At 41.8% G+C, this 25,063-nt stretch overlaps 2 protein-coding genes across 5 annotated transcripts in view; both read left to right on the top strand.

Annotated features, from left to right (window-relative positions):
- The window catches only part of LOC6549627 (neurogenic protein mastermind), a 67,128-nt gene that overhangs the window by 22,480 nt on the left and 19,585 nt on the right, over positions 1 to 25,063 (top strand). The gene's annotated exons all lie outside the window — the stretch shown is intronic.
- On the top strand, positions 15,198 to 15,828 carry LOC6549630 (acylphosphatase-2). The gene has a single exon (XM_001975655.3). It carries the CDS (start codon positions 15,305 to 15,307, stop codon positions 15,626 to 15,628), a length of 324 nt encoding a protein of 107 aa, XP_001975691.1. The 5' UTR covers positions 15,198 to 15,304; the 3' UTR covers positions 15,629 to 15,828.

Below are 25,063 nucleotides of genomic sequence, written 5' to 3' on the forward strand. Positions count from 1 at the left end.
GTTGTTGGGTTGTTGTGGTTGCATTGGCATTGTTTATCACTCCTTCAGAAGGAAAACGCCTCCGCCTCCGGCAGTGGGCGTGGCCCAAAAAGTTGCTTACATTACGGCGAGCGGGTAATTTATATAAATAGAGGTAGTTAAGGTGAAATTCTACAATAAACATGAGAAAATCCAGTGAAATTCTATGGCAGACCAGTTTTATTTGTCGCTTTAAATAGTAATTTACTAGGTACTCTACATCGTGTTAGAGCAACAAGATGTTAGAACCGATTGGCAATGCGATAATAAACTTAACTGGCAGTAGATTTTTCAAGAGCAAGTTCTAATCCTATTTAAAGTATTTGTAGAATAAGCTATAAATATTTGAACGAAACACCTGAATACGTTTGGCTGTAAGTTTAAGAAACACTACTTTCATTGTCCTGGCACAATGTTTTATTTATTACACATTATTCGAAACTTTTCGCCAGGCTTTCTTGTTCAACTTGTTGAAAATGTATGTATTTCAAACATTTTACACATTTTTGTTAAATGCATCATTTATCTTCGCCTTGCCATCGAACTCACAGGGCCAGACCGAAAATTGCCACACCGCCCACTGGAGTTCTCCCACACCCCCCTTGGCCGACCACCCGCCGCCCATGTCTTCGGCCAGGGGATTCACCTAACAGTCTGCACCCCTTGCGTGCTCTGTCTTTTGGCCTAACGAAGATATGGAGGGGCTTGAGTGGGTTCAGCAAAAAAAAAATATATATATATATATAAGGAAGAAAGGGGGCTGTAAGTCGCAAGAAGCAGGGGCGTGCACAGTGAAAAGGGGGGTAAAGGCGGACAGCGTGGCTTCAACAAAATCGATTCCATTTCGATGGGAAATGGTAGAAGGCAAACAGCCGAAAAAAGCAAAGGAAACGAATTGCAGACGGAAAACTGAATGCGGCCTGCACTTGACTACAGATGAGGGGGTGGAGGGGATGGGATATATGGATACATGGATTGATATATGCAGTATATGCGGTATATAACAAATGATGTGCGGGATATATAGCAGCCGGCATAAATTATTGCCGCGCTTTCTGGCATAATATTGTTGCAAAAGGCAATGCAATTTCTTCGATTATTTCTTATCATTTATTGCATCATCTTGGTAATGAATCGGGGCTCAGCCAAGACTTTTAAAATGAATTGCGTTCATCAGAGCTGCTTTAAATGCTTAATAAAGTATGTTTAATATTATCATTTCATGCATTTCTTCCATATAAGGTTTACTCTCATATTATAAGTTGGTGGAACATTTTGTTTACCCTCCTAGTAAAATCATATGGTGTTTCTTATAAATTATAAAATATATATATATTATTTTTTTTAATATTTTTTAAGCAACACAAGAACGATTGCTTCCACTGTGCGGTTAGCACAATGGGCCAAATTGCGTGTTTGTCACGCATTGCTCATTTCCACTGAAGTTAGAAGTTGTGGTGGATTACAAATGCACGTAAAAGGCTTCTTTTCTGTGCGTGATATCCTTGTGCCTTCCACTGGTATTCAAAAATAAAGCTGCATGAAGAGGAGGAAGTTTGGAGGACCAGTTGCCCCGCCCACACACATGCACACCTATGTATATTCACAATGAATTTTGCATCTTTTATTTATTATGTTTGGCAAATTTCATTGCATATTAAAAATGCAATTTTCCACAAGAAGAGGAGCTTTTCCATCGCCATCCTGCCTTCCTGCCATCCTGCCATCCGACCATCCGGCCGTTTATCCTTTTGCCATCCTTCGAGTTTTCGAGTTTTCGGACCGTCAAAGCTCCTTTGGCCCTGCGAGCTTTAAGTTCTTGAGTCTGGCTTTTGTCAATTGTCTTAAACATTTTAATTGCTTTACGTTTGTCGTCGCAAAGCTGTTGTTGTTGTGGTTGTTGTTGTTTTTGTTGTTGTTGCCAGGACAAAAATAATAAACAAGAGAAAGGCGTAACAGAAAATGATGAAATGTTTGCGGAGGTGTGTGAGTGAGTGAGTGTGTGTGCGGTTTGTCGAGTGGCTGGCTGTAGATTTTTAACCCTTAAATAATAATCGCCTGGTAATCGCACTTGTTTTTTTCCTTCGTTTTTATTTAGGGATTTTCATTAAGGTGGCAGGGGTTACTCTTTCTCATTTTTGCTTTTTTTTTTGCGAGCCATCCACACATCATCAGCAAAACAAACCAGGCGGAACTTCTTCCCCTTTTCGTCCTCTGCTTTTGCTGTTGCTCTTTCGTTTTGCCCTTTAAAATCGATAAACTCATTTTGAAGTTGTGCCCACACACACACACACACACACAAACACATATATGCCCGCTAGGAAAACACACAGATACACACGCTAACTTGGATACACTTTACTTACTCTTATTTTCAATGAGCCTACTAACAGCTCACACTTACAATTTCCCAGGATTATGAAGATTATTTTGATTCTGCGACATAAGTGTTCCATAAAGTATAGTGTATTTTGGCTAATTAATTTCATTTGAGAAGGATGGCAGTCAAAGAGATGTTGTATATTCTCGATGAGCTGCAAATATTTGTGGAGTCTTCGGCACTTGAACACTTTTCACTTCAAATGACCAGCTCGTTTCGATGGGAATAGTTAACCCTTGAATGACGCCAGTCAGGCGCCATTCTGGGCTTCCTTTATGCACTTTGGCATCCACATCCACATCCACATCCATATCCATATCCACATCCTCGTCCGCGTCCTCGTCCTGGTCCTCGTCGGCATCCCAAAGGATGTCGAGGTCCCCGGGCTTGCATTCAATTTGTGTGTCGATTACATGAAATGAGCTCCGGCCCGCTTGGCCGGGAAATGGAAAAGCTGATGAAGAGCGGGTTTTATATGCAAAATTAAGCCAAACACGGCTCGTGTGTCAAAGGCAAATGTGCTCGATTGATTTGTCCGGCCATAAAAACAGTCCAGGGAATGCAAATGGAGCTGGGAAATTCGTAATGGGTATGGTAATGATAATGGCATTTCGGAAAGATGATTTTCAAAGTTAGTTATGTTAATTACGGCATCGCATTCAATCGGCTATAATATACCTACATTCTGAAAACAATAAAATTCACTCTAGTTACAAATTTAAGAGCATTAGCCTTCATAAATGATTAATGAGCTCGTTTCATGTTGATAAATTAAAAAATGCTTTTTAAAATCACCCCTATGTGACAGTGCGCTTTAAAATGTATTAAGCTCTACCCTCATCGAATTGATTTATTATCTTTGCCACATTTTGCAATCAATTCCATTAAACTTTTCAATATGATTGAGTCCGCTTGGGATATTGATACCTACGGACATACTTCTGCAGTTTACCTAAATTTCATAGATTTATCGACTGCAATCTTATCCTTCTAATAAAGTCCGGTTCATCCCTAAAATCTGTACATTACACCAGATTTTTTCCATCACAGATTCGCTAACTTTCATCATGTTTGGCTCTTTCCGTTCACCATAACCACCCTCCAAAATCAAACCACCCCCACCCCCCGCTGCGTGGCTTGTGTCTATAACGTCCTGCCAATAACCATAACGATTATGTCCGTGCAACATGTGACATCAACAACATCATAACAGAGTCTAAAACGAAGCCAACACCATTGATTGCTCGACGTTTCTCCCTACCAACCATTTTCATTTGCATTTTCTCCCCATATTTAACGTTCATGAGATTCCGTTTTCAGTTTTCCACCTGCAGTTTTCAATTTGCATGGAAAAACTGGCAAGCCTTATACTCTAATGAGCTTCGTGTTAGTAGTGCACCCTGCAATTCCGCATAAACTCCATCTTCTGTGATGCCCACGCGGCGTATACTTAATACACGGCATATGGACAAATGCCTCTCGAAGTGATTAGTGTTTATGGCTAGCAGCCCGAATCCTGGAACAATGCCACTTGACCAAATCCATGGGGGCAAACATACAGCATAGGTTTACAGAGGGGTTTTTGGGGGGCACTTTACGGGGATTTGTAGAACAGCAATGGCCAGCAGCAGCCGCAGGAAAAAAAAACATTTTTCATTACTTTACTGGAGCGGAAATGGCAAATTAACTGCACAAATACACGGCCACGTGTGTGCGTGAAAGCGTATTTGTATGCTCATTTATTCATTACAGTGCAGGCGCCCCTCACTTGACCCTCATCCCCCCAGGCCCCCTACCGCCATGCCCATCTGCAACCCCCTTTCACCCATCTTATTGACTTCAAATGCAAAAAGTCGCTTTTGAGGCAGGGACAACGTTTACATAAGTGATGATATAGATTTCAGCAAGGGTAAGGTACTCAATGTACTTAGCACTACATAGCACTATGTACATATATTATATATCTGAGGAGTATTGCAAAAAAAGAATTGTATTTTAAACAGAGCGATGTAGTTGTAGTTGTGATGTGTTAGTTGTAGTTATATACTACAGTTAGGAAGTACAGTTGTGTCCATCTAAATTTCATGAAAATAAACTTTTGCATTAAGTTGAATTACTCACTGTTAGCTATTGCTGTTTTAACTACTAATTATTTGCAAATTTCATAATTATAAAGATGATTAACAATTTTAAATTTGAAAAGAAGCCCTGAACGAGCAGAACATTAAGTTGAATAAATCGTATTTTAAACTGCTTATATCAGCAGACATAATGAGTGTTACACTTAAATGCGATAAACCATTTTCGCCATCATACTCAGTGTGAGTTTTATCGTTGCTCGTTGCGTCATTGAGTTGTTTTTTGTGTGCACTGTTGACGTTTTAAAATGTTAAAAATAAATGGGCATTTTACGAAAAACAAAGCGGCTGGCAAAAGACTAAAACCAAAAAGAAGGCGCAACGTCATCGTCATCAATGTCAGCAGTGACGAAATGTTTGCAAATAAACAAAACTCGCCTCCAACAAATAGAAATGTTAAATGAATCGTGGATGTGAGACAATGAGCGTCCATCCGACATGTGGAAAAAGTTTACGTCTGAGTGGGTTTTTTTTTTCCCCTATGTCGTAGTGATACATACACTGCGAGAAGCGAAATGCGCCGCCGCCGGAAGTTCAAAAGGTGACAATGAGACAACGAGGAAGGCACAGTCACTGGAACGACTAAAAAATGGGGTGATCAAAGGGTTGCCGAGGGTACTTCCAACTGGACAATTGGCGGCAGAATTCACTTGAAGCAATTAAATTTATGAGATTGTTGATTTTGTGCATTTGCGAAACTTTGTCGGCCGATGAAAGCCGAACAGCTGAGGCAAAAGGCAAAAGTGGTGCACCCCCTTTTTCCCCAATTCGATTCGATTCGATTTGATTTGATTTTATTTCATTTTTGCAATCCACGTATATGTATATAAGCACACTCAGATAGCTATAAAATATATCTTTGGCTCACATTTAAATCCGTAATTTCAATTCAACTTGTCGTGTTTACACACACAATGCATAATTTATAGAAATTTGTCTGCAGAGCGCAGTAGCGACAGAACCGGAGCAGCGGGACAGAGATAGCCATAGCCGGGCAAGCGGGACAGAGAGTGCGGCCTCATATAACCTGAAGCATAGGAACGCACGGCGTGTGCACAGTGGATTAGAAAAGTTCGTATAGGGTCCAAACAGAAGCACATTGTACAGATATTCTTGCAATTAAGATTCGCAAAATGAGTAGCCTGTTTGGTTTTGGAAAAAGTTCTTTGCCTTCTAATCAGAATTCATGCAGTTCACAATACTTGCTTAACTAATATCGTAGCTAGAAATGGAACATTAATCATCCACTAAGTGAGTGAATGTTCCTTGTATATTCTAACACATGATTCACAGCACTCAATAACAATTTCCTGAAACTCCCTATCCATATTATATGAATGTTCTTATTGTATCTGTGTATCTGGTGGCTTGCTTAATATTTTAAAGCACCTTTTTTTTGGGGTTGCAACCTTTTTGCGGATACTGTGTGTCCGTGGGGCACCGAGTAGTCGTGGCACGCAGTCTCTTTCAGTCAGTCAGTCGGCAATCAGCCCGCTCGGCTAGCCCCTTCGACGACCTCCTGCGAACCGGCGCCCATGCCCCAGTGCCATCCCCACTGCCTCACCCTCCTTCCTTCTCAAGTGTCGCATATGGCAGGCAACGTGTGCCCGCTCCACTTGCGCCCCCTTCTCCCCATCTCTGCATGTTTGGCCCCCATTCTGCGCCTCCTTTCCTTGCTGTTGTTCGTTGGTTTTGAAGCTTCTGCAATGGGGCGCCTCTGTGGTTCTAAGGGGGGTGGCTAGTGAAAGAGGGGGTAGGCGGGGGCGTGGCAGGTCGGTCCCCATATCAGAGTGAGTGCCTATACATGTATTATGGTGTGTATGCCGGTGTGTCTGTGTGTATTTGTGTTAAACTCAACGAAGCTTAAAAGCTTTGTTTGCACCATGAAAGACTTCAATATTTGTAGTCTGTATTCCTCCACTTGATTTCCCAGCCGATGGCATGTAGACCCAAAATAAAGGCCTTTCTTTTTATTAGCTGCAATTGAATATCAAATTTGGTGTGGATTTCAGTTTACACATTTTGCAAAGGGTTCTTTTAAGTTGTCTATACAGCAAACTACAACTAACATCAAATACTAAAGAAAAGAGCACCATTCAAAAACTTAAAAAACCAATGTTGTAAATTTAAATGATGCAAAGAGCTAGCTAATTAGATGTACTCCATAATGGGGCTGCGAGCGATAACTTAACGATTAGTTTAGTTAGTATATATAAAACTAACATGGTTCTAGAACAAAAACATACACACACCAGCAGGTTGCTGGTGGTTAAATATTAAAGTTCTTTACGTTGATATTCGAATTTAAAAAGCATTTGATTTATGCTCTTTTGAATGCAGTAGTAATTCCCCGATTTCCAGGGGCGTCCCATCAATGCTTGTGGTTGTTCCCGCCTAACAAACTCCGAGCCAGCCCCTAGAACACCCTAAAAAAATTTAAAAAAAAAACACCTCGACCCCCATTCCCATCTGCATTTGCCCCCTTCAACAAACTGTGCCACACTATTGAGTGCCGCGCCCACTTTTCACGCACGCCCCTCCGCTTGGCCAAGAAGTGCAAGGAAAGCGAAAACGAACAAAATATGGGGTGAAAAAAAAATAAGATTGTTGAGGCAGCCACATAATCCACTTTTGCATCAGCCAAGCCAGCCGAGGCGGAGATGCCCCCCTTGCAACGACGCCCCTGTTCTGGAGTGCCTTTTGTTGCTGCAGAGAAATATAAAAAATAATTGGAAGTCGCTTGCAACGATGTTGTCGCTCTCGTCAGCCTCGCCGTTGACGTTTTGCTTGTTAGCTGCACACTCTCTCTCCAGTTTTCCTCGCATTTCCCATTTCCCCAGCCCCGTCCCCATCCCCATCCCCATCCCCATCCCCATCTCGATCCCCATTTTCCGGCCCTCCCAGCCCCTTTCACTGTGCGGTTTCAATCTTTTTCCTGGGCTTCGCTTTTGATTTGACTTTTGTTTGCTGGTGATTAGGAGCTCAAGCAGCCAAAGGAGCAGGATTTGTTTAAACAATTTACAAATGCTTCATTGAGTTGCAAGTGGGTGCAGAAATATTCCAGTTTTGGTTGCTCCCATTTAGGAATAAAGGCTTAAACCAAGAGCCATTAGTAGTTTCAAGCAAAATATAACGACGTTTTCGGTTTAATTTAGTTTGGACATGAACTCCTTATTGCTTTAAGATTCTCTCTTGATGTAGACCTATTACATTCTGCCCTAATTTATGGTTTATAGCCTCGCATCGAAGCAATTTTCAAACTCGTTGACATTTTGGATTGACCCAAACCCCTTGTGTCCTGTCATCAGCAACTTTTGGATGTGCTGCTAAATTAATAATTTTGATTGAGGCCCTTGGAGCTTCACTGACTTCCCCCCACCGCTCCTCCTCTAATCGTTGTGTTATCCGCCGTGTTTTATCAACACTTTCGCATCATCTTGGCCCATCGTCAGTGTCGTCATCATCATAATCATAACTATTATTATTAACGGCAGAGAAACGAGCCTATTTAGCGTCAACAAGCACAAAATCGTCTGCTACCCCTTGTGCAAGGATATATCCCTCGCCTGCTGTCCTGCCGCCTACAAAAATCCTCCCCCGAGGGCTTGGCATCCGAAGAAAAAAGTAAATTTCCCACAAAACTTTAGCAGGCGATAAAAATTTGTCTACATTAGCTGAGAGAAGCGGCGAGGGAGCCGCACGTTGCACAGTTTTGTGGCATATGCCGCACGATTATGCACCGCCCAAAAATGTGAGATTAAATGTAGCGCCTTTTACGTCCGAAAATCCGTGGAAGAGAAACCAGTAAATCGGCGGAAAAATCTCTTATTCATTAATTTCCATTTAATAAAGAACCAAGCCCATAAATATTTCATAAATTAACAAAATATATATCAAATTTATTACCAAGAAAAGCCATTTCAGCATTAATTTCGTAGGCTTTTCAAGTGAATTGCGTACGGCAGGAACTTTGGAAATAAATGTAAAAGCAGTTCATTTTTCTCTGTGCAGCCTTAGATGGCTAATCCCCCTTTCCTTTTTGGCAACTATCTATATCTGAAGTATTCTGTGTTTTGGTAACAATCTTAACGGTATTCGGCATTCGAGGCAATCTCATCGGCCACCTTCGCTTCGTGTGTGGGTGCCATTTACATTTACAGGACAACAGTCGGTCTGCTGTCACCCCCTTCCCCCAGCTCCACCCGCCCGCTCCACTCTACTCACTACCCCCAGCACCACCCAGTACCCCCCAACGCCCAACGCCCACTCTGTGCAATTTGTGGCCTGGCTTTAAGTTGCTGGCTTAAGTGCGCATGTCCTGGACATGGAGATTGTCTGCCCGCTTTCCTTGCTCAATTATTGACGAAAAATTGTGAAAATTTGCCAGGCTGGATACTGTTAATTGCCTCCCACTACCGAATTTGTTCCCCAACCGACCTCCCTCCTCCCCCCACCGACGTAACTGGGCCCTGCTCTTGAGCCACCTCAATCTTCGCTGATCGAATTAACTGATTTTGTTGTTGTTATTGTTGTGCAGTGCGTTGACATAAACAAACAAAAGTTCACACTGAGGCAAAATAAATAAATAGAGTGAAAATTGCATTTCGTTAAATGGCGACGTCGACGATGTCGCTTAATTGAATATCGCCCAACAACAAAGGCCGAAGCAATAACAACTATAGTTCTCCACCAGCAAATCCACTTGACGACAAGCAGCTAAGACAATTGCAGAGGGCGTGACAACCCTTTTCGCCCCGCAAGGCGCCCCTCCTCCGCCGCCACCCACTTTTCGAGCCGTCTTTGCACTATGCCTTCGTCATTGCATCAAAACAAAATTCAATTAAGTTGATTGCAAATCGTTGCCGTCAAAATGAAGACGAAAAGAAAAACAAAAGGAGCTGAAATCGACCAGAAATTGCATAGAATAGGCGGTACATGTCAAATGTACGAAGTCAAAAGTGTATTTAACCTACGAGAATGGTACAAAAAATGCGTATACGTAATATTTTCAAACATTTAAGAAAAAATACCTGTCTAGTTGCAACTACAACACCGCATATATGGTGTTCGTTTTCTGAAATATATATTTTATTTTTAAACCAGAGATTTTTTTTTTTTTTTTTTTTTTTTTTTTTATGAATTATCTTTACTTTTTAGTACGAATGAAACGTATTTCATTTCATAGCGTATTTTGCATGCCATGAAAATATTTCGTTACCACTTTTGGATACCATTTTTAAAGCGCCGACCGTTTCGCATATTTTATCCTTTAAAAAACAGCCCATTTAGCGAACAATTTTATTAACAGTTGGCCCTGTTAATTAAGGCTTTCAATGTATTCCCTCACACGAGTTTTCTCCTCCGTTTCCCCTTGCGGCCTGTTCTTGTCATCTATTGGCCAACTATTCTTGACCGAGAGGCTAATTGGTATTGTCAGCACTGCCGCTGTCAGTTAGCCAATATAATATTACTACTTTTTGCGCGGCGACCAAAATTTACATGGATATTCCAATTAAAAAAAAATATATATGTTCGACTAAGTAATTTATATTTAACCGAAAAAATGTTGTTTTTGTCACTGTGAATGATTTATTTAAACTATCCGCACGCGAATAAAAACTGTTAATTAATTTACAAAACATATGCGAGCCTTTCAGTGCTTGACAACAGCAGCAGAAAATGCAATTTTTCCGATATGGTTTGCCATCGCACCACACTGCGTATGTGTTATGTCACCTGACTTATGAACTTTGAGTGGCAAATAAAAAATCTTTTAGCTATGGGTGTCCAGAATTAATGTAGCATGATCATTAAAAAAATGCATATATGCCGATATTAATTTCAAAAATATGGAATTTAAATTTTTTTTACATGTTTTCATGATTTCCTTTCGAACCTGGCTTGTTTACCTTTTCTAATTTTTGTTCACACAATTTGGACAAACTTTGGGTAATTGTACTTCTAATTGCTTTATTACAGCTTTAATTGCTCGTTCTAAAAGCGCTCGCTGTTAATTTACAGCTGTTACTTAGCAGCAGAGGGTGCGAGCGAGGTAGCTGCCCCGGGTTAAACAGAGAGGGAAAGAGTCACTTAGTCGAGGCGATTGCTTGGCTTGTTTTTGTGATGTTTCCTTTGTTTTGTTTTGATTTGCTTTACCTCCGACTGTTTGTCTATGTTTTTTTCCTCTCTATTTCCCTGCCTTCGTTGTCATTGCCCCGTTTTCTCTCGGTTTTCCACTCGGATCCCGAAACACCGAGAAAGACCCTTTGTAAATTTTAATGGCAAATCTGCTGCCATTTGCGGCACATTTCGCGTACAATTTTCATTTTTGTTATGCCCACATATTTATTTTCATGGCTTGTCCTAGGTGGTTGGGCGCTTTGGGGGGGATGGCGGGTAGGCCCAGCGACCGCTTTTCTTATACACACGCAGAAATAGTAGCAGTTTTTGAAATACGAAAATCCTAAACAGTCCTTGAAGTATGCAACAATAAATTATAGCCCGAGAAATACAGTTAATAATCTAAAGCGCACTTTTCAACGCACGTTCTGGGGCTAACCCGAAATCCAATTTTTCCAATTAGTCGTGTACCTAATGATTGAAAAAATATAATTTTAAAATGTTATCTGTTATTTAAAGTGCACTCTCTGGTTTTGTCCAGTGCATACCACATTGCTAAAGGGGCGCACTTTACATTTGTTGTTTATTTTGGCGTGAGCGTTGCCAGCCACGAGAGCATAGAAGACATGGCCACTGCGAGTGAGGAAGGGGCGAGAGCGCCAGCGAGTGAGTGTGTGAGCAAAGTGGGGAGCCGGCAAGAGAAAAGGAGAGAGAGTGAGTGAATGTCGATGGCTCTCCTTATTGTTGCTGCTTTTGCTGCCGCTGTTGCTGGCATGCCATTTCCCGTTATCAGTGGCAGACTTTCTGCCAACCTGCTGTCGCACGCTGTAAGCGTCGGCGCTGGCGTCGCCGTCGGCATCACTGTCTCAGCCTCTGCCTCTGTCGTCGCTCAACGGTGACGCCACAAACGCTGAACAGTGGGAGCCATATTCAGATCATTTGGGGGGAAATTTTATCCTATTATTTAATCAGAATATTATTTTTTTTATTTTGAATTATTAAAAAAATGCCCTTCGGTTTAATTATTGGAAGAGAACTCTAAAACTATTAATTTTGTATACTTGCTAAGTGTATTTTTCAGTTTGCTGAGTTCGAATATAAGTAAATTTAAAATTATTAAAATATTAATCAGGTGCTACATTTTCATATACATTTCATGTACATAGACATTATTGATTTTTAAATGCTAACGAATAGAACGCATGCCACTGTGCCTCATTTTGTGTTCCTCATTTTGGATTTTGTGCGCACGCCGTGCCAGCTAATTTTGGATTTTCTAAGCGAGCCGAGTGAAATATTTTTAGCTCCGCGACTGCGACGCAGCTGCACAGTCGACGCCGGCAGCGACGTCAACATGCAGATTTTTGCAATTGTTTGCCTTATTTGGCCGCTGACGTGATTTTGTTGTTGTTGCCGCTGTGCTTGCTGTATTTTTAGCCAGTTGATTTATCATTCTCATTGCGTTTACGCTGCATTTGTGGCTAATCAGTATTTTGTCTCTCTTCCTCTCGTTGCAGGTGAGTTTCCCCCTTTGCTTGTCCGTGTAAATATGCATATTGTGCAGATAAAACCGTAAGTTAAGCTAAGTATCCGAGTATTAAGGAGTCGCCATTAACTGGAATGTTTGCATCATCGTCGAGTCATTCTGATAAGCCGAAGCTAAGATCACGGGTTACGTATACGCAGTGTTGGACAGCTCAGTGATTGAGTGTGTATAACCCTATTATGAGTGGATTCTCGAAAATCCCACTGACAGCCCAGATAAATAAGATTGTAATGAGTTTAAATCAGTTTTATAATTAGAATATCATTCTATTGGAATTCTGGTTTTATTCTTTCATTTCAGCCTCACTTTATATCTAGTCTGTTTAGAGACCATAATTTTTCTCCCTGCACTGCATAATAATTTTGTCATTTGCGTAAACAAATCAATGTGCGTGTGTCTGTGTGTGTGTCTGTACGTGTGTCTGTGTGTGTGGCTGTGTGTGTGAGTGAGATATTAAAGGCAAAGTCAAGTCTTCGTAACTCGAAGTCTCTGCTCACCCAAGCACTCCCCTTTTGAACTCCAAAGCCATTCGACTTCTTTCTCTTATTATTCCGATTTTCCTATGCCACTGTAGTTGTATTTTTCCCAGCTTTTCCTCAATTTTCCGCCCGCTTTCCCCGTCGCGCGGCTTTGAAGTGTTTACATTTCGCATTTGAATTATCGCCGTTTTATATGCTTCGCTTTGATTTTCTATTCACTTGTTGTTATTGCCCTGTCTGCTTTACTTATTTTAAGCTAATTTTAGTATTTAGCTTTCGTTTGCATTTCGATTCAATTTGGAAAACGGTGGGGCATACGCTGTGGTCTTGGAAAAGACCAAGTGCTGTACTTTTTTATTTTTAATTTCTAATTCGATTTAATTGTTGTTCTTGGCGCTGGCGTTGTTGTTGTGGCTGTTGCCGCATGCAGGCTGTTGTTATTTTTGTTTCGCCTTTTCCGATTTGATTTGTGTTAATGTTAATGCTTGTGTGCTTGGCGCCGTTTGGCTTGGGGGCAAACGTTCTGAACAATAAAAATGTTGAACAAAATGATAGGAAACTGCTTTGACTTTTAAGTATTCCTAAAAATTGTTAGCATGGTCTTCTACGTTTTATGTTTTATATAAGCAAATATGTAAGTTCAGACTAGTAAGGCAACTCCTAGTAACATGTTCTACATATGGGATCAGCTGATAACCAAAGAAAATATCAACAAAAAAAGCTTACTTATGAAATAAATTCGCTCATTTTAGGAGTCTTCAGCAGTTCGCTGTTTCCCATGATCACTTTACATTATGTTGACTAAACTAAGTTTATAGACTTTCCCTCATTGGATCTCGGCGATAAAGTTTAGTTGCATTTTCCCTGGTGTTTTGCTGGCTGTGCTTATCTGCTGTTTATCCGTTCTGCAAGATCACTCAATTTCTCACTCTCTGGGCTGCTGGCTCTCTTTCTCCGACTTCACGCAGTTTGCCTTCGGAGAAGCCGAGTTTTGTTTACCCACTGGCTTGCTGGTGTTGTTGCTGTCGCACTTGAAGCGCAGTTTCTGGCAGCAACAGCATGAGCTACAGTATCTATAGATATATGTAGCGATACCCATACCTATACCTATGTACCCATACCTATGCCCACATGTATACCCGCCGTAGCTCCAACGGCGAGGCATGCGAAGTCCCTTCAAGCGTTTCAACGTACTTTTTTTTTGCTGCGCTTCGGTTTGTTTGATTTGGCTTGCTCACCTTCGGCTCGACAGCAGCAACAACTGCAACAACAACAGTATCGAACGGACGTCGACGGGAGCAGCGACGGAACTGCGACTTCGATGGCGGCGACGGCGGCGGCGGTCTCAACCTGAAATCCAACCTGAAACTCGAAACGAACCCGAGGCTCGTGCTGTTTCATTTGAATGGGCACACGACGGAGTTCGAGTTGGATTGGCCACAGTGTGCCGGCCAAATTGGAAGCCTTTGGTTCCACTTTGCGAAAACTTTTAAATTCGCTTAACCAAATTGACAGCTTTAGGGCCATTTCAACATACGCTTGTATGTAAGTATGTTTCCCTAAAATGTAGACAGTGCAGGAGCTAAATCGTTGGAAATATCTTATTTTGGTTTTAGGCTACCGTCAGGGGGAAAAAAACGCAAAGTCATAAATTTGAAAAAATATATATCGAATCGTTAATATTTAATAGTCTTCCCTTATAAGCTAGACCTTAGAATTAATTGTGAGAAAAGTATAATTTATGTAGTCAACGGAGAACCAATGTTTGGAAGCTGGGGGCCGAGTACTTGTAGCTGTAGTCATTTATCACGGTCTTCTTTTGCAAATACCTTGGCTCAAAGGACCTCATTCCCATGTCTCCCTCTGTCTCTTGCCGTCTCCCTCATCCCTCATCCCGCTTCCACTTGATCCTGTACTGTGCATAGGCCATAAATATCGTATTAAATATTTGCCTTAGTATCGCCTGCGATGTCGGCGTTTCGCGTTTGCATTAACGCCGAATGTTGTCTGTTTATCTCGCTAGTTATTGTTCACTGTCCATAGGTGGTGTTTTGCCATTTTCGAAGGGGGGTGCTCGTGTGTCCATGGGCTGTGGAGGAGAGGGGGGTAAGGGGGGAGGAGGGTTTCGCCTATGGTTTGGTGGTTGCAAACTTTTGTGGCATTGCCAGTTGATTGGATTGCCATGAGATGAACTTGGCGTCGCATGTGGATGTGTGCGTGTGTGAATGAGTGTGGCAAGTGATTTATGAGTCCCCAGTGCTGATATGGGATACGCTATATACTACGGATATACAATAGATACAATGTCATTAGCGCTCTCCCCGATACACTGTTCCTGTTTATGCTGAAAACTCCCTCTTTCTATCGTCAATCACTGGCGATATCACAAACTGGCGATATCATTTACACCCAGCATTATAGCATTCAATTTGAGCACGATTTGCGTATGTTAGCTTTATTTAAGGTCCACTGTACTGCATAGGAAACTCTTAACTCTAATCCAGGAGCTTCCGACATTCCTGTAACGAACACTGACAAAAATCAACAAAATTTTAACAAGTTTCCCTCTCGATCAACATTAAGTTGGGGTTATTTCTGGAAAAGACAAAGCGAACTTAAAACGATGCAGCCAGCGGACCAGATCTTCTCCTGCGGATTCGAGCTCTTTGGGCGAGTACAGGGTGTGTGTTTGCGGAAGCAGACCCGAGATCTGGCCACAATGAACCAGGTGCGCGGGTGGGTGATGAACACGGACGAGGGCACGGTGAAGGGTCAGCTGGAGGGCACCCTGCCCAAGGTCAACGAGCTGAAGTTCTGGCTTCTGAATTTCGGCAGTCCGCGGTCGATTATCGAGCGGGCAGAGTTCACGCCCACCAAGGAGATCACTTCGCGCAACTTTAGCCGCTTCTCGATTCGCTACCACAACGTTTCATCCCCGAAATTGTGACTGTGTATTTGCTGTAACTGTTTGTTTGGACCTTTAAATTGAGCTGCCTACGATGTGCTTCTACGAACATCATTTATAAACCTCTAAAATGAAAAACAGGCTGCCAGCCACTAATTAAGCCGCACAAAGAAATGCTCAGCGCAATTACATGGAGGCTGGCACATCCACTATGTACTTATTTTTATATATCTACAAAAGTAAATATATATACATATGTATGTCTATGTGAGATGACTTGGTTAGACAGACACCTGCAGCTTGAGCTTCAGCTTCAGCTTCAGCTTCAGTTTAGCTTCGGCTTGGCCACATTTCCAGTTGAGCGACGCCCCAAACTGGCAATGAGTTTTTACGGCACACAAACAGCAGCCAACAGCCAACAGCCAACAGCCGTGAGTCGAGGCAACAGACAATACTGGGCATACGGAATATCTAGAATAACAACAGAGAGCCACAAATATTTATCGCAGTGCGCTGAACAAGAGTATTTCGATTGAAGGTGAAAATCTGGAAATATCGTGACTTCCCAAGGCGGAAGGGAGTTTGAAGTTACTTAAATTTCATTTGTATCTGTTAAAGCGGCTATGGGGAATAGTACCGTTAATACCGCTAGCACAACGCAAATTTTTGAGCATATTTAAAAGTATGCCTTGTTTAATAACTGCCTATTTTGTTAGGGATTTTAGTGTTGAATAGTATAAGATTTCCAGTGATTACGTGTTGGAAAGTTCACTGTATTGTCTCAGAATTTCATAACTGACCGTTACTGCTGCTTTGCAAAGCAAGTAATTTAGTTTCTAATTGGTATATAGAATTTGATGCTGCTCAAAACACAAATTATTGTTATAATCCCGAGTGGCTGTAAATCAGAATCGGGCTAAAATCGAAGTGCCACATGTACGTCTTATCACATTTTCGAGCTGTCCAAGTGTATCGCAACTTGGAGCGATAATTCAGTTGCCCAGCGTCAGGCTGTTGGCGCTGTAGCCGTTGTTGGGCCCCCAAATGCCCTCCATGGGTCGCTGACTACCACGACGCCACTGCTCGCGCGATGTCGATGGCGATGGCGTCACTGCCGGCGTCTCTCCCGCCGAAGCACTGCGCATAATCACAACAAAATCAAACAAATGAACGGCACTGACACAGCGGCAACACCAACGCCAGCAACAGCAACAGCAGCTCCAGCACCAGCAACATTAACATCAACGCAGCAACAGCAGGAGCAGCAGCAGCAGTAGCAGCCGCAGCAGCAACATCACCGCAACAGCAACAGCTTCGAGTCGCGTGTGTGCGTGCATGTGAGGTTGTGTTGGCAACTTCGTTGCGTGTGTAACAGGCGCCCAGATTTTCCGAGAGAGCTGAAAAAGAACATTTCCACATGCGGAGTGGCGGTGGAGTGTTCCCATTTGTGGATGTTGGGTTTGCGGAATTTTTATAGGTTAAGCTGTAAGCGCGGGGGGTGGAGCGGGAAGCGGGCAGCGGGGAGGCGTGGCAGAGGCTGGGGCGAGCGAAGAGGGTTGCTGGTGTGGCCTTAACTAGTTTCAGCCGGCCGGTGTCGTTGCCTTGTAAACGAGCGCAAAAATGCGAGATAAAGAGCGGTTCGCACGACTCAGCCGACTCACTCAACTCACTTGGATTTTTGTGAGTGATTCCTGCGTGCCCCAAACCCAAAACCTTTGAATTTTCCCAACACCCCCCTCGTGTAGCACCATCTTAAATTCCTTTGCGCATTCCTACGACGTTGACGTCGCTGCCTGTTTCCGGTGTCACTTCCTTATTTAGTTGTTCATATTGTTTGTTGTATGTGTGTGTGTGTTGTTGTTGCCTGGCTTTTGGGTAGGCTTTCGCTGGATTTCGTCCTTGTAGGCTCAACCCAATTTAACAGCCATCAGAAACTGGCAGCGAATTCAATTTGCCTGAAAGCCAGGCCACCCAAACACAAAACAGGAAATAAATAAATATATAAAGAGAAGAGAAGCGAAGCGAAGAAAACAGAAACGATGATCATTAGTTGGATTATTATTAGTCTATTAGTGGTAATCAAATTTATGGCACAAATACAAATTGAGGGAAAACTTTCATGACGCCAAAATGGAAATTGAAAACACCGATTGTGGCAGCGGCGTGCTGTGGTGAGGGGCGGGGGGTGGGGTAAGACAGGTTGTCGCGGCATACATAAATGCAAACACTTTGTGCAAATATTTGTGTCATTAAACAAATGACAAACGAATTGGTTTCAACATGAAAGCCAAGAGAGAGCGACAGAGTGAGAGAGAGAGAGAGCAGCTGACATGCAACATGCTAACAGCAGCAGCTTATCAACCGACTGTTATGGCTAACAGCGACATCCCCGCAGCAACACCCATACCAGCAGCCACCCACTCGCACACAGATACTCACTCACTGCGGCGCTGCAACAATGCAAAAAGCAAACTTTCTCGCTGCCCGCGTCGCAGCTGGCGTCGTGTTGCTGCCGCTGCTGGCGCTGCCAGCGTCGCTCGCGCCGCTCGAAGTCGCTTCGTTTGGTTTCGCTGACAGCGGCTCGTGCCAGTACTCAACCGACTGCCAAACGGCGCACGACAAACCAGCAGCAGCAGCAGCAAAAGCAGCAGCTGAGGCAACAGCAACAGCAGCAACAGCAACACGACGCCAGCAGCAGTAACAGCCGCACGGCAGAAACAGCAACACTAGCCAAAGAAAAGCTGAGCGCTTCTTTTTTGTTTGCGGTTCGTTCCCTCAGCGATAAAAACACAACAACAACAGCAACAGCAACATCAACAACAAAAGCAACATCAGCGACTACGGCAACATAAGAAATGAAAACAAATTAAAATGAAATACTAAAAAATGCACTTAAACTTAATGAAGAAATAAAGTGTACGAGTGCTAAAAACGTTGGTGTTTGAAATGTGAAAAGCGAAAATAAACAATTTAGTGTCAAACAGAAAGAGTTACAGCACTTTTCAAGCGCAAAGATGAAAGAAAAACATAAACAAATATATTGTACAAATTGAAAAAAGCACCAACAAACATAAAGAAGTAAATCTGCTGTGATCAAAATCAGCTGTGATTATGTGGGAAAAAAAACCTTTTCTTTTGTGCTCATGGAATTTTATTCATTTTATTTACGAGATCTTCTGCTAAATTCCTGTGTGCTTTCTAGCAATTATTTAACTCAACCCCTTGTACTGTTTATTTATTTGACATTTTATTCGCTTCTTCGTGTCTGGTTCTTGGATGGGAAATTGTGCATAGCAAATGCAAATTTATTAGGTGCAGACTTCGTAAGACTCACGTAAGACGCAAAATGGCAGAAATTAAAAATCATAAATCAAAAGTGCTAAATAAATCAGGAGGAAAATTGAGCAAAACAAAAAGTGTGCGTGTGTCTGCTTTTTTTTTGTTTTGTGTTTTTTTTTTTTTTGCCACTCTGGCTCAATGGAAACCATTAATTACATTGCAGTAAATCCTTTTGGGAATTTGTACGCTCTGCATAATTTTTGTTTTCATAAATTATAAACTTTTATGTTTGGTGCTTAGTTGCTAGCTGAAATATCAAAGAAAACATTTTTGGCCAACATAAATTTCCGTTTGATTTCTTCGCGTGGCTGACTGAGTGTGTGTGTGTGCGAGCGTGTGTGTGTGCGTGCCTCCGTGTGTGTTACGCATATTGCTTAGACAAGTGGCCAAGAAGCGTATGGGAAATGAGGGAGGGGGGTTGGGGTGGAGCAGGAGGAAGTGCAGATCTGAGCGAGCAATTGGTCGTTTGTTATGCCCTCACCAAAAAGTGGGGCATGCTCACAATGCCATGAAGTAGAACACGTTTGGAATTGTGCATATATTTGTATCTGTATCTGCACTTACGTATTCATAAAGATGTGCATACACTAATGGCCATCTGTGCCTCAGCTTGTGTGCCCTGCATTGGGGGAAACAATTGGGCTGATTAACGGTTTTTAATTATGCAAATTTCGATGGTTAGCTATTTATTTATTTATGGGTATTTAGATACACACCTGCAGGTACATTTCGGTAATTGTTTCGCTTTTCAACAGTTTTCCTTAACGGATTTATGGTTGCGCACAATTCCATAACTATTTCATTAAGTATTTCTCGTTTTAATTGTTTAAATATTGGGATTGTAGCAACAAAATGGCGCATTTAACTAATGGGTATATTTAAAGGGTATTCCAGAGTTAACTCTGCTCCAGAAAAGCTCCACGCTTTTGTCTCTTGGTGTATAATTGAATAGTGAGAGACAACAGCATCTAGGAATTCTTGGGCCAAGCAACAGCAATAGTAATAGCAACAATTGCCTTTGAGCGAGCAACAAGCTAACTTAAACCGAAGCGAGAAATCTGGCTTAGCCTTTTGGCGTTGCGGAAATTGATGCTGCCTCTGCCGCAGTCGCAGTCGCTGTCGACGTCGGCGTCGCTGCGTTGCGACTACATTAATCTTACTTTTATTGCTCTCTCTGTTGTTACTGCTGTTTAATTAATTTTTGGTAAACATAATTTCCCATTGGGCATTGTGCGCCAGCTCAGTTAAATGAGTTGAATAATGATTTATAATTCACTTCACGCTTTTCTCGCGATTTTCATCTTTCCTTCGCCACTGCCGCCCACATTTAATAATTTTAATAATTCGCAAAAAAATTAATAGTATGCAAAAATAATGCGAGTAAGTAAAGTGCGATTGCCAGGGGCGAAGGACGAGGGAGGGGGCTGCAAGAGTAGGACGCTAAACAAGGCCATAATATTACGCATACGCCATGTGTGTCTGAAAAATATGGGGTAAGAAATGGTTAAAATAGCAAGGAATTAATTGGAGGCGTTCGTTTTCAGGGGGTGGTGTAAAAAAAAATGGGGGCAATGAGCGGCTTTCTGTTATGGCTGACACTTGAGCGAACGTTTTAAGTTACACTTTTAATTAATTGTTCTGAATAAATGATGGCGCGCAGGCAAAGAAGAAAACGCGCAAGAACAGTGGAACTGAAAAAAAAAGAAAAAAATAACGGTTGACAAAGAGCCAGGGGAAAACTATTTGCATATCTCATTTAAATTGCATGTAAATTGGAATTCGAACTTGGATTTTCTGTCTTAAACTCAACTTCGACAAAGTGCCATTTTCTGATTTTCCATTTTACACAGAGGATTCATAAGATTAAGAATAATAAAATGCTTATATATTGGATATTGGAATATTCCATATTTTTAAAAAAAATTCTTCTGCTTTAATTTGGTTTTTATAAGCCGATTCCTAATTATTGCTTGGCACTTTTTATGTAATAGCTCTTGAAATACTCGAAATCTTTTCCTCCTAAACGTATTGACCACGTCCGCCTCATTTTCCTTGGGCATCCAGGGTTCCTCTATCATCTTTCAGTTCCTGTCTCTCAGCGCCTATATACCACACAACTTAGCAACTAGCAACTAGCAACTCGACCCAACCAACTAATCAAACAACGCAAACGCGAAACGAAGGCTTTCCACGAAACATTTGATGTGTTTTCTGATGCTTTTTGTTGTTGTTGCTGGGGACGAGACGATTTCCGTTTTCGGACTAGCTGCTATATAGCAATAGTGTATTGTTTTGTTGGTTTTTTTTTCTTCTTTTCTGGCGCTGAGTGGCCGAGAGTGTCGGTTTGGATTCGCCGCTAATTCGCATTAATCATACGACGCGTTGGACGCGCTCTCTTTTGTTTATGCATTGGAATCATGAAAACGAAATTCGTACAAACTGAACTGAACTGCTGAACGTCGCCAATGTGGAAAGAAGCTTTTCCACATTTTTATTTTTACGCGCAAAAATTTACTAGCTCTCGGCGACGTGGTGGGAGCGAGAGGGCGACAGGGTGCAAGAGAGATGGGTGAGGTCTTCTTACTCACGCTTTTGTTGCTGCTTATTTTTAATGTGTCAAGGTTCGCGGCATAATTTCTGTTGCTTTATTTCATTTGCGCGTAAAGCAAACAGAAAATATATTAAAGCGCGACGCAGGCTGATAGACAGTGAAGATACCGAAACGAGTCATAAGCTGAGAAATGCTTGACTTTCTATTTGAGCAACCAATCAGAATAAGTTTAGCAAAAAGTTAACTTTATAAGCAGATTTATAGCAATTGCGATATAGTAGTAATTGCAGAAAAGAAAGAAATGTGTACTCCTTTCGCTGTGATTTCGGTTCAACTCGTCACAATGTGACCAGTACTTCAGTGAGCCCAACCTTCGATTTTCAGTATACCTCAGAGCCCAGACCCCAGACACTTACCCCAACCCCCACCACTACCCCCCGACAAAGTTATTAAGCCCCACCAGCAGCAAGACATAAAAGCCAAGACGGAGGCCAGAGCGAAGGCAAAGGCGAAGATGAGGATGTCGACATCGGAGGCGACGCATCGATAAATGTAAATGCAGTAAATGTAGTGGGGAATTAGGGGAGGAAAGGGTTGGGGGAGGCTAAAGGGTACGGCACGAGACTATCGTGTAGTTATAGGTGAAAAAGATGGAAGGCGAAGTGTGCGTGGTGTGGGGGTGGCAATGCGGAGAGGGCAAAACATTTTTATTACCGCAGTGGAGTCGTAAAAAACTAAATTACTTTTAAGTTTGTAAATTGTGTGAGCTACCGCTCTCTTTCTGCACAAGCATACCCATCTCTCTCTGCAATAGGTAACATATTACGGTACCGGCGCCCATCTCCCTCTTCTCCCTGTACTGCCACTTTTCTACCACTACTGTTTGCCCACCGCTTCTGGTCAACGCAAGTTTGCATTCTTTGTGTCACGCTTCCATCGAAAGATACCGAAAACACAGATACATTTGCAGATACAGATACAGCCAGCGACAGGGACAGCAAGTGTGAAGAGAGACGGCATGATCGATGGTAGCAGCAGCAGCAGCAGCAGAGGCGCAGGGAAAAACAAATTTATGAAACGTCATTTATTCATAATGAGCCAAGCGAATGGGGAAAAGTGTTGGCGCGTGTATCGAAACGAACGTTAGTACACAGGCTACTGTGGGGTAGGTGGGGAGGTGGGAGGGTAGTGAAAGAAATGGGAGAGATGGGAGAAATGGGGAGATGGCCGAAACGGGCCAATTGTGTGCATTGCATTTCGAGTGTTGTAAAGTGCCATAAACTTATTAGGCGAAAGTGTTTCGTGAGTGCGAGAGATTGTGCATGAATGTGAATGCGTAATGAGTGCTATTCACTTTGTTATTCATTTGGGGGATAGTTTTTGCAGGCGATTGTAATTGTTTAACCACCGATTGAGTGGCTATCGATGACCTGAGTGCGGGGTCTTTGCTGCTCAAGAGGACATTTTCCTTAACGATTGAATAATTAATTAATTAGGCTCTGTGGCTTGCGACCTTAAGTGAGTGGTTTCCGTTCCTATTTGCCAAGTATGTTTTAAAGGACTTTCGAAACAGTTTCGTTCATACGCGACAGTATCGATAAGACAGTTTTACCTTTCATCTAATACGTTCTCAAACATTTATGTTACTCATTGTTTTTTCTATTTAATCTTACAAAATAGTGGAACAATATTCTGAATATTTCGGTATATGTTTCCGAAATTTTAAACCTCCGCCTTACCGAATCTTCACTGTATGAAGGTAGTCGCAGAGTATGTTTTTAAATTGCGGTGAATAATTCTGAACGCAGCAAACGAGTCACTTGCGGTTATCCAGAGCATTTCGCAACCTTCCGCACACTTGCCACCGGGTCCTCTGCTTCTTCTTCACTTTGAAGTATTATATCGTGTGCACTAAATACTCACACAGATACAGCGGCATGCACACGCACACCTCGCGACCCCACTCACATGTCATTGTGTTGGTTGCTGCGCCTATTCGCGGCTATTTTGTATACATTTTGCATTAATTAAAAACAAAATAAACAGCAAAAGTGGCGGGCGCTTGGCCCGCACGGAGGCATGAAAATAAAAACTGAAAAGCAAACACATTCTGATTTAAATGTGATTGTTTTCTTATTTTTTTTTTTTCGCCATCGTCTTTCTTTTTTTATCCTCTTCGTTTTACGTACCCAGCAAGTGGGATTAATTTTATGTTTTTTCGTGATTTTTCAACAAAATGTTACTCGGGAATTATGCACATACATCCATAGGCATTAATGCACGAGTTTTATATGGAGGATTGAGGCGATCTACAAGAAAATAATATTGTGGAATATTTGTTGTATAATCTCAACTTTCCGCGATATTTTAATTTTTGCTAATGAAATAATGTGACTGTTGAAATTGTGTACATGGGATTTAAAAGAGCTTATAAAAAGCACCATGGTGCTATTAAAAATATGAAGATACCTGCGTGTAAAACCCATATACTCCTTGATTATACGATTGAGGGGTATCGAAAGCGCTGAAGTAAGGCAGAACAGAAACAAAAACAACAACAAAAGCGGAGCCGACGCCAACACAACGCACACTGGCGCATAAATTCTCACACAGATACTCTGTCGTTCTGGTTCTCTCTTCTCAGTCGACTTCGGCATTCTGCCACTGATTAGAAGTGTCTTTGCCTTTTATGTTATTGTTTCTCCTCTGCCCAGCGCTCTGTGTTTTTTAAGGTTTGCTTTTTTTTCTTTTTTTTATTTTTGTTACATTTTGAGACGTCTTTTTGTGTGTGTATGTGTATGTGTGATTTTTGCCAATGCCTGTGTGCACTTGCGATTTTCATGAAATTTCGCTACGGCTTTTCAATAATTTGTGCACGTCTTGCAAGTGAATTTCTTTTGATTACTCTTGCCAAGTCAGCGATGTAGTTGCCATTGTTGTTGAGTGTTAATCGAATCGTGCTTCCCATCAATGCAGTATATGCGATATGCGTTATATGTACATGTGTATCACTAATTTATGTATAATTTCTCACTGTGTGCGCCGCAGCTGTATGAATCCAATTACAATCAAAAGAACTCGAGATCGACGAAGAAAAGTGTGAAGAAAATCAAAAGCCCAATGCGCCCGCGAAGTAAATGCAACAAAATGCAACATTTTCGACGCTGCTCAGCACTGTCGACGTCGTTACACAACACTGGTCCGAAAAGTTCTCCCTATCGAGTGCTAGCTGTTTAAACTTTTGTGTCTATATATCGAAGTGTTTCCAAATCCGAGCTCTCGACTCTTAATGTCCGAACTACTCAAAAACTAAACTGAATCTTCGCCCAAGCCAGCAAAAGCTATAAACGAACTATCTATGAATATTTGGGTAAGATTTGGTGATATTATTTAAGTAATTACATTTTTGAAGAGGGCAGCTTAGTGCTTATGGTATTTAAGTTGAATATCCTTAAAACAGATTTTAAGCAAAGAAAAAATGTCTTGGTTCTTCAGATTTTGTATCCAGTTTAGTTAGATGACTTTTTATTGAAACGATATAGCAGTTTATTTGGAAAATATAATTTAAATCCTATTTTTTAAGAGTA

Source organism: Drosophila erecta, unplaced genomic scaffold (genome assembly GCF_003286155.1).
Source record: "Drosophila erecta strain 14021-0224.00,06,07 unplaced genomic scaffold, DereRS2 tig00000092-arrow-pilon, whole genome shotgun sequence".
NCBI lineage: Eukaryota > Metazoa > Arthropoda > Insecta > Diptera > Drosophilidae > Drosophila > Drosophila erecta.

What these genes read in the sequence shown, in the direction of transcription:
- LOC6549630 (XM_001975655.3), top strand. Translation starts at nt 15,305, where the DNA reads ATGCAGCCAGCGGACCAGATCTTCTCCTGCGGATTCGAGCTCTTTGGG.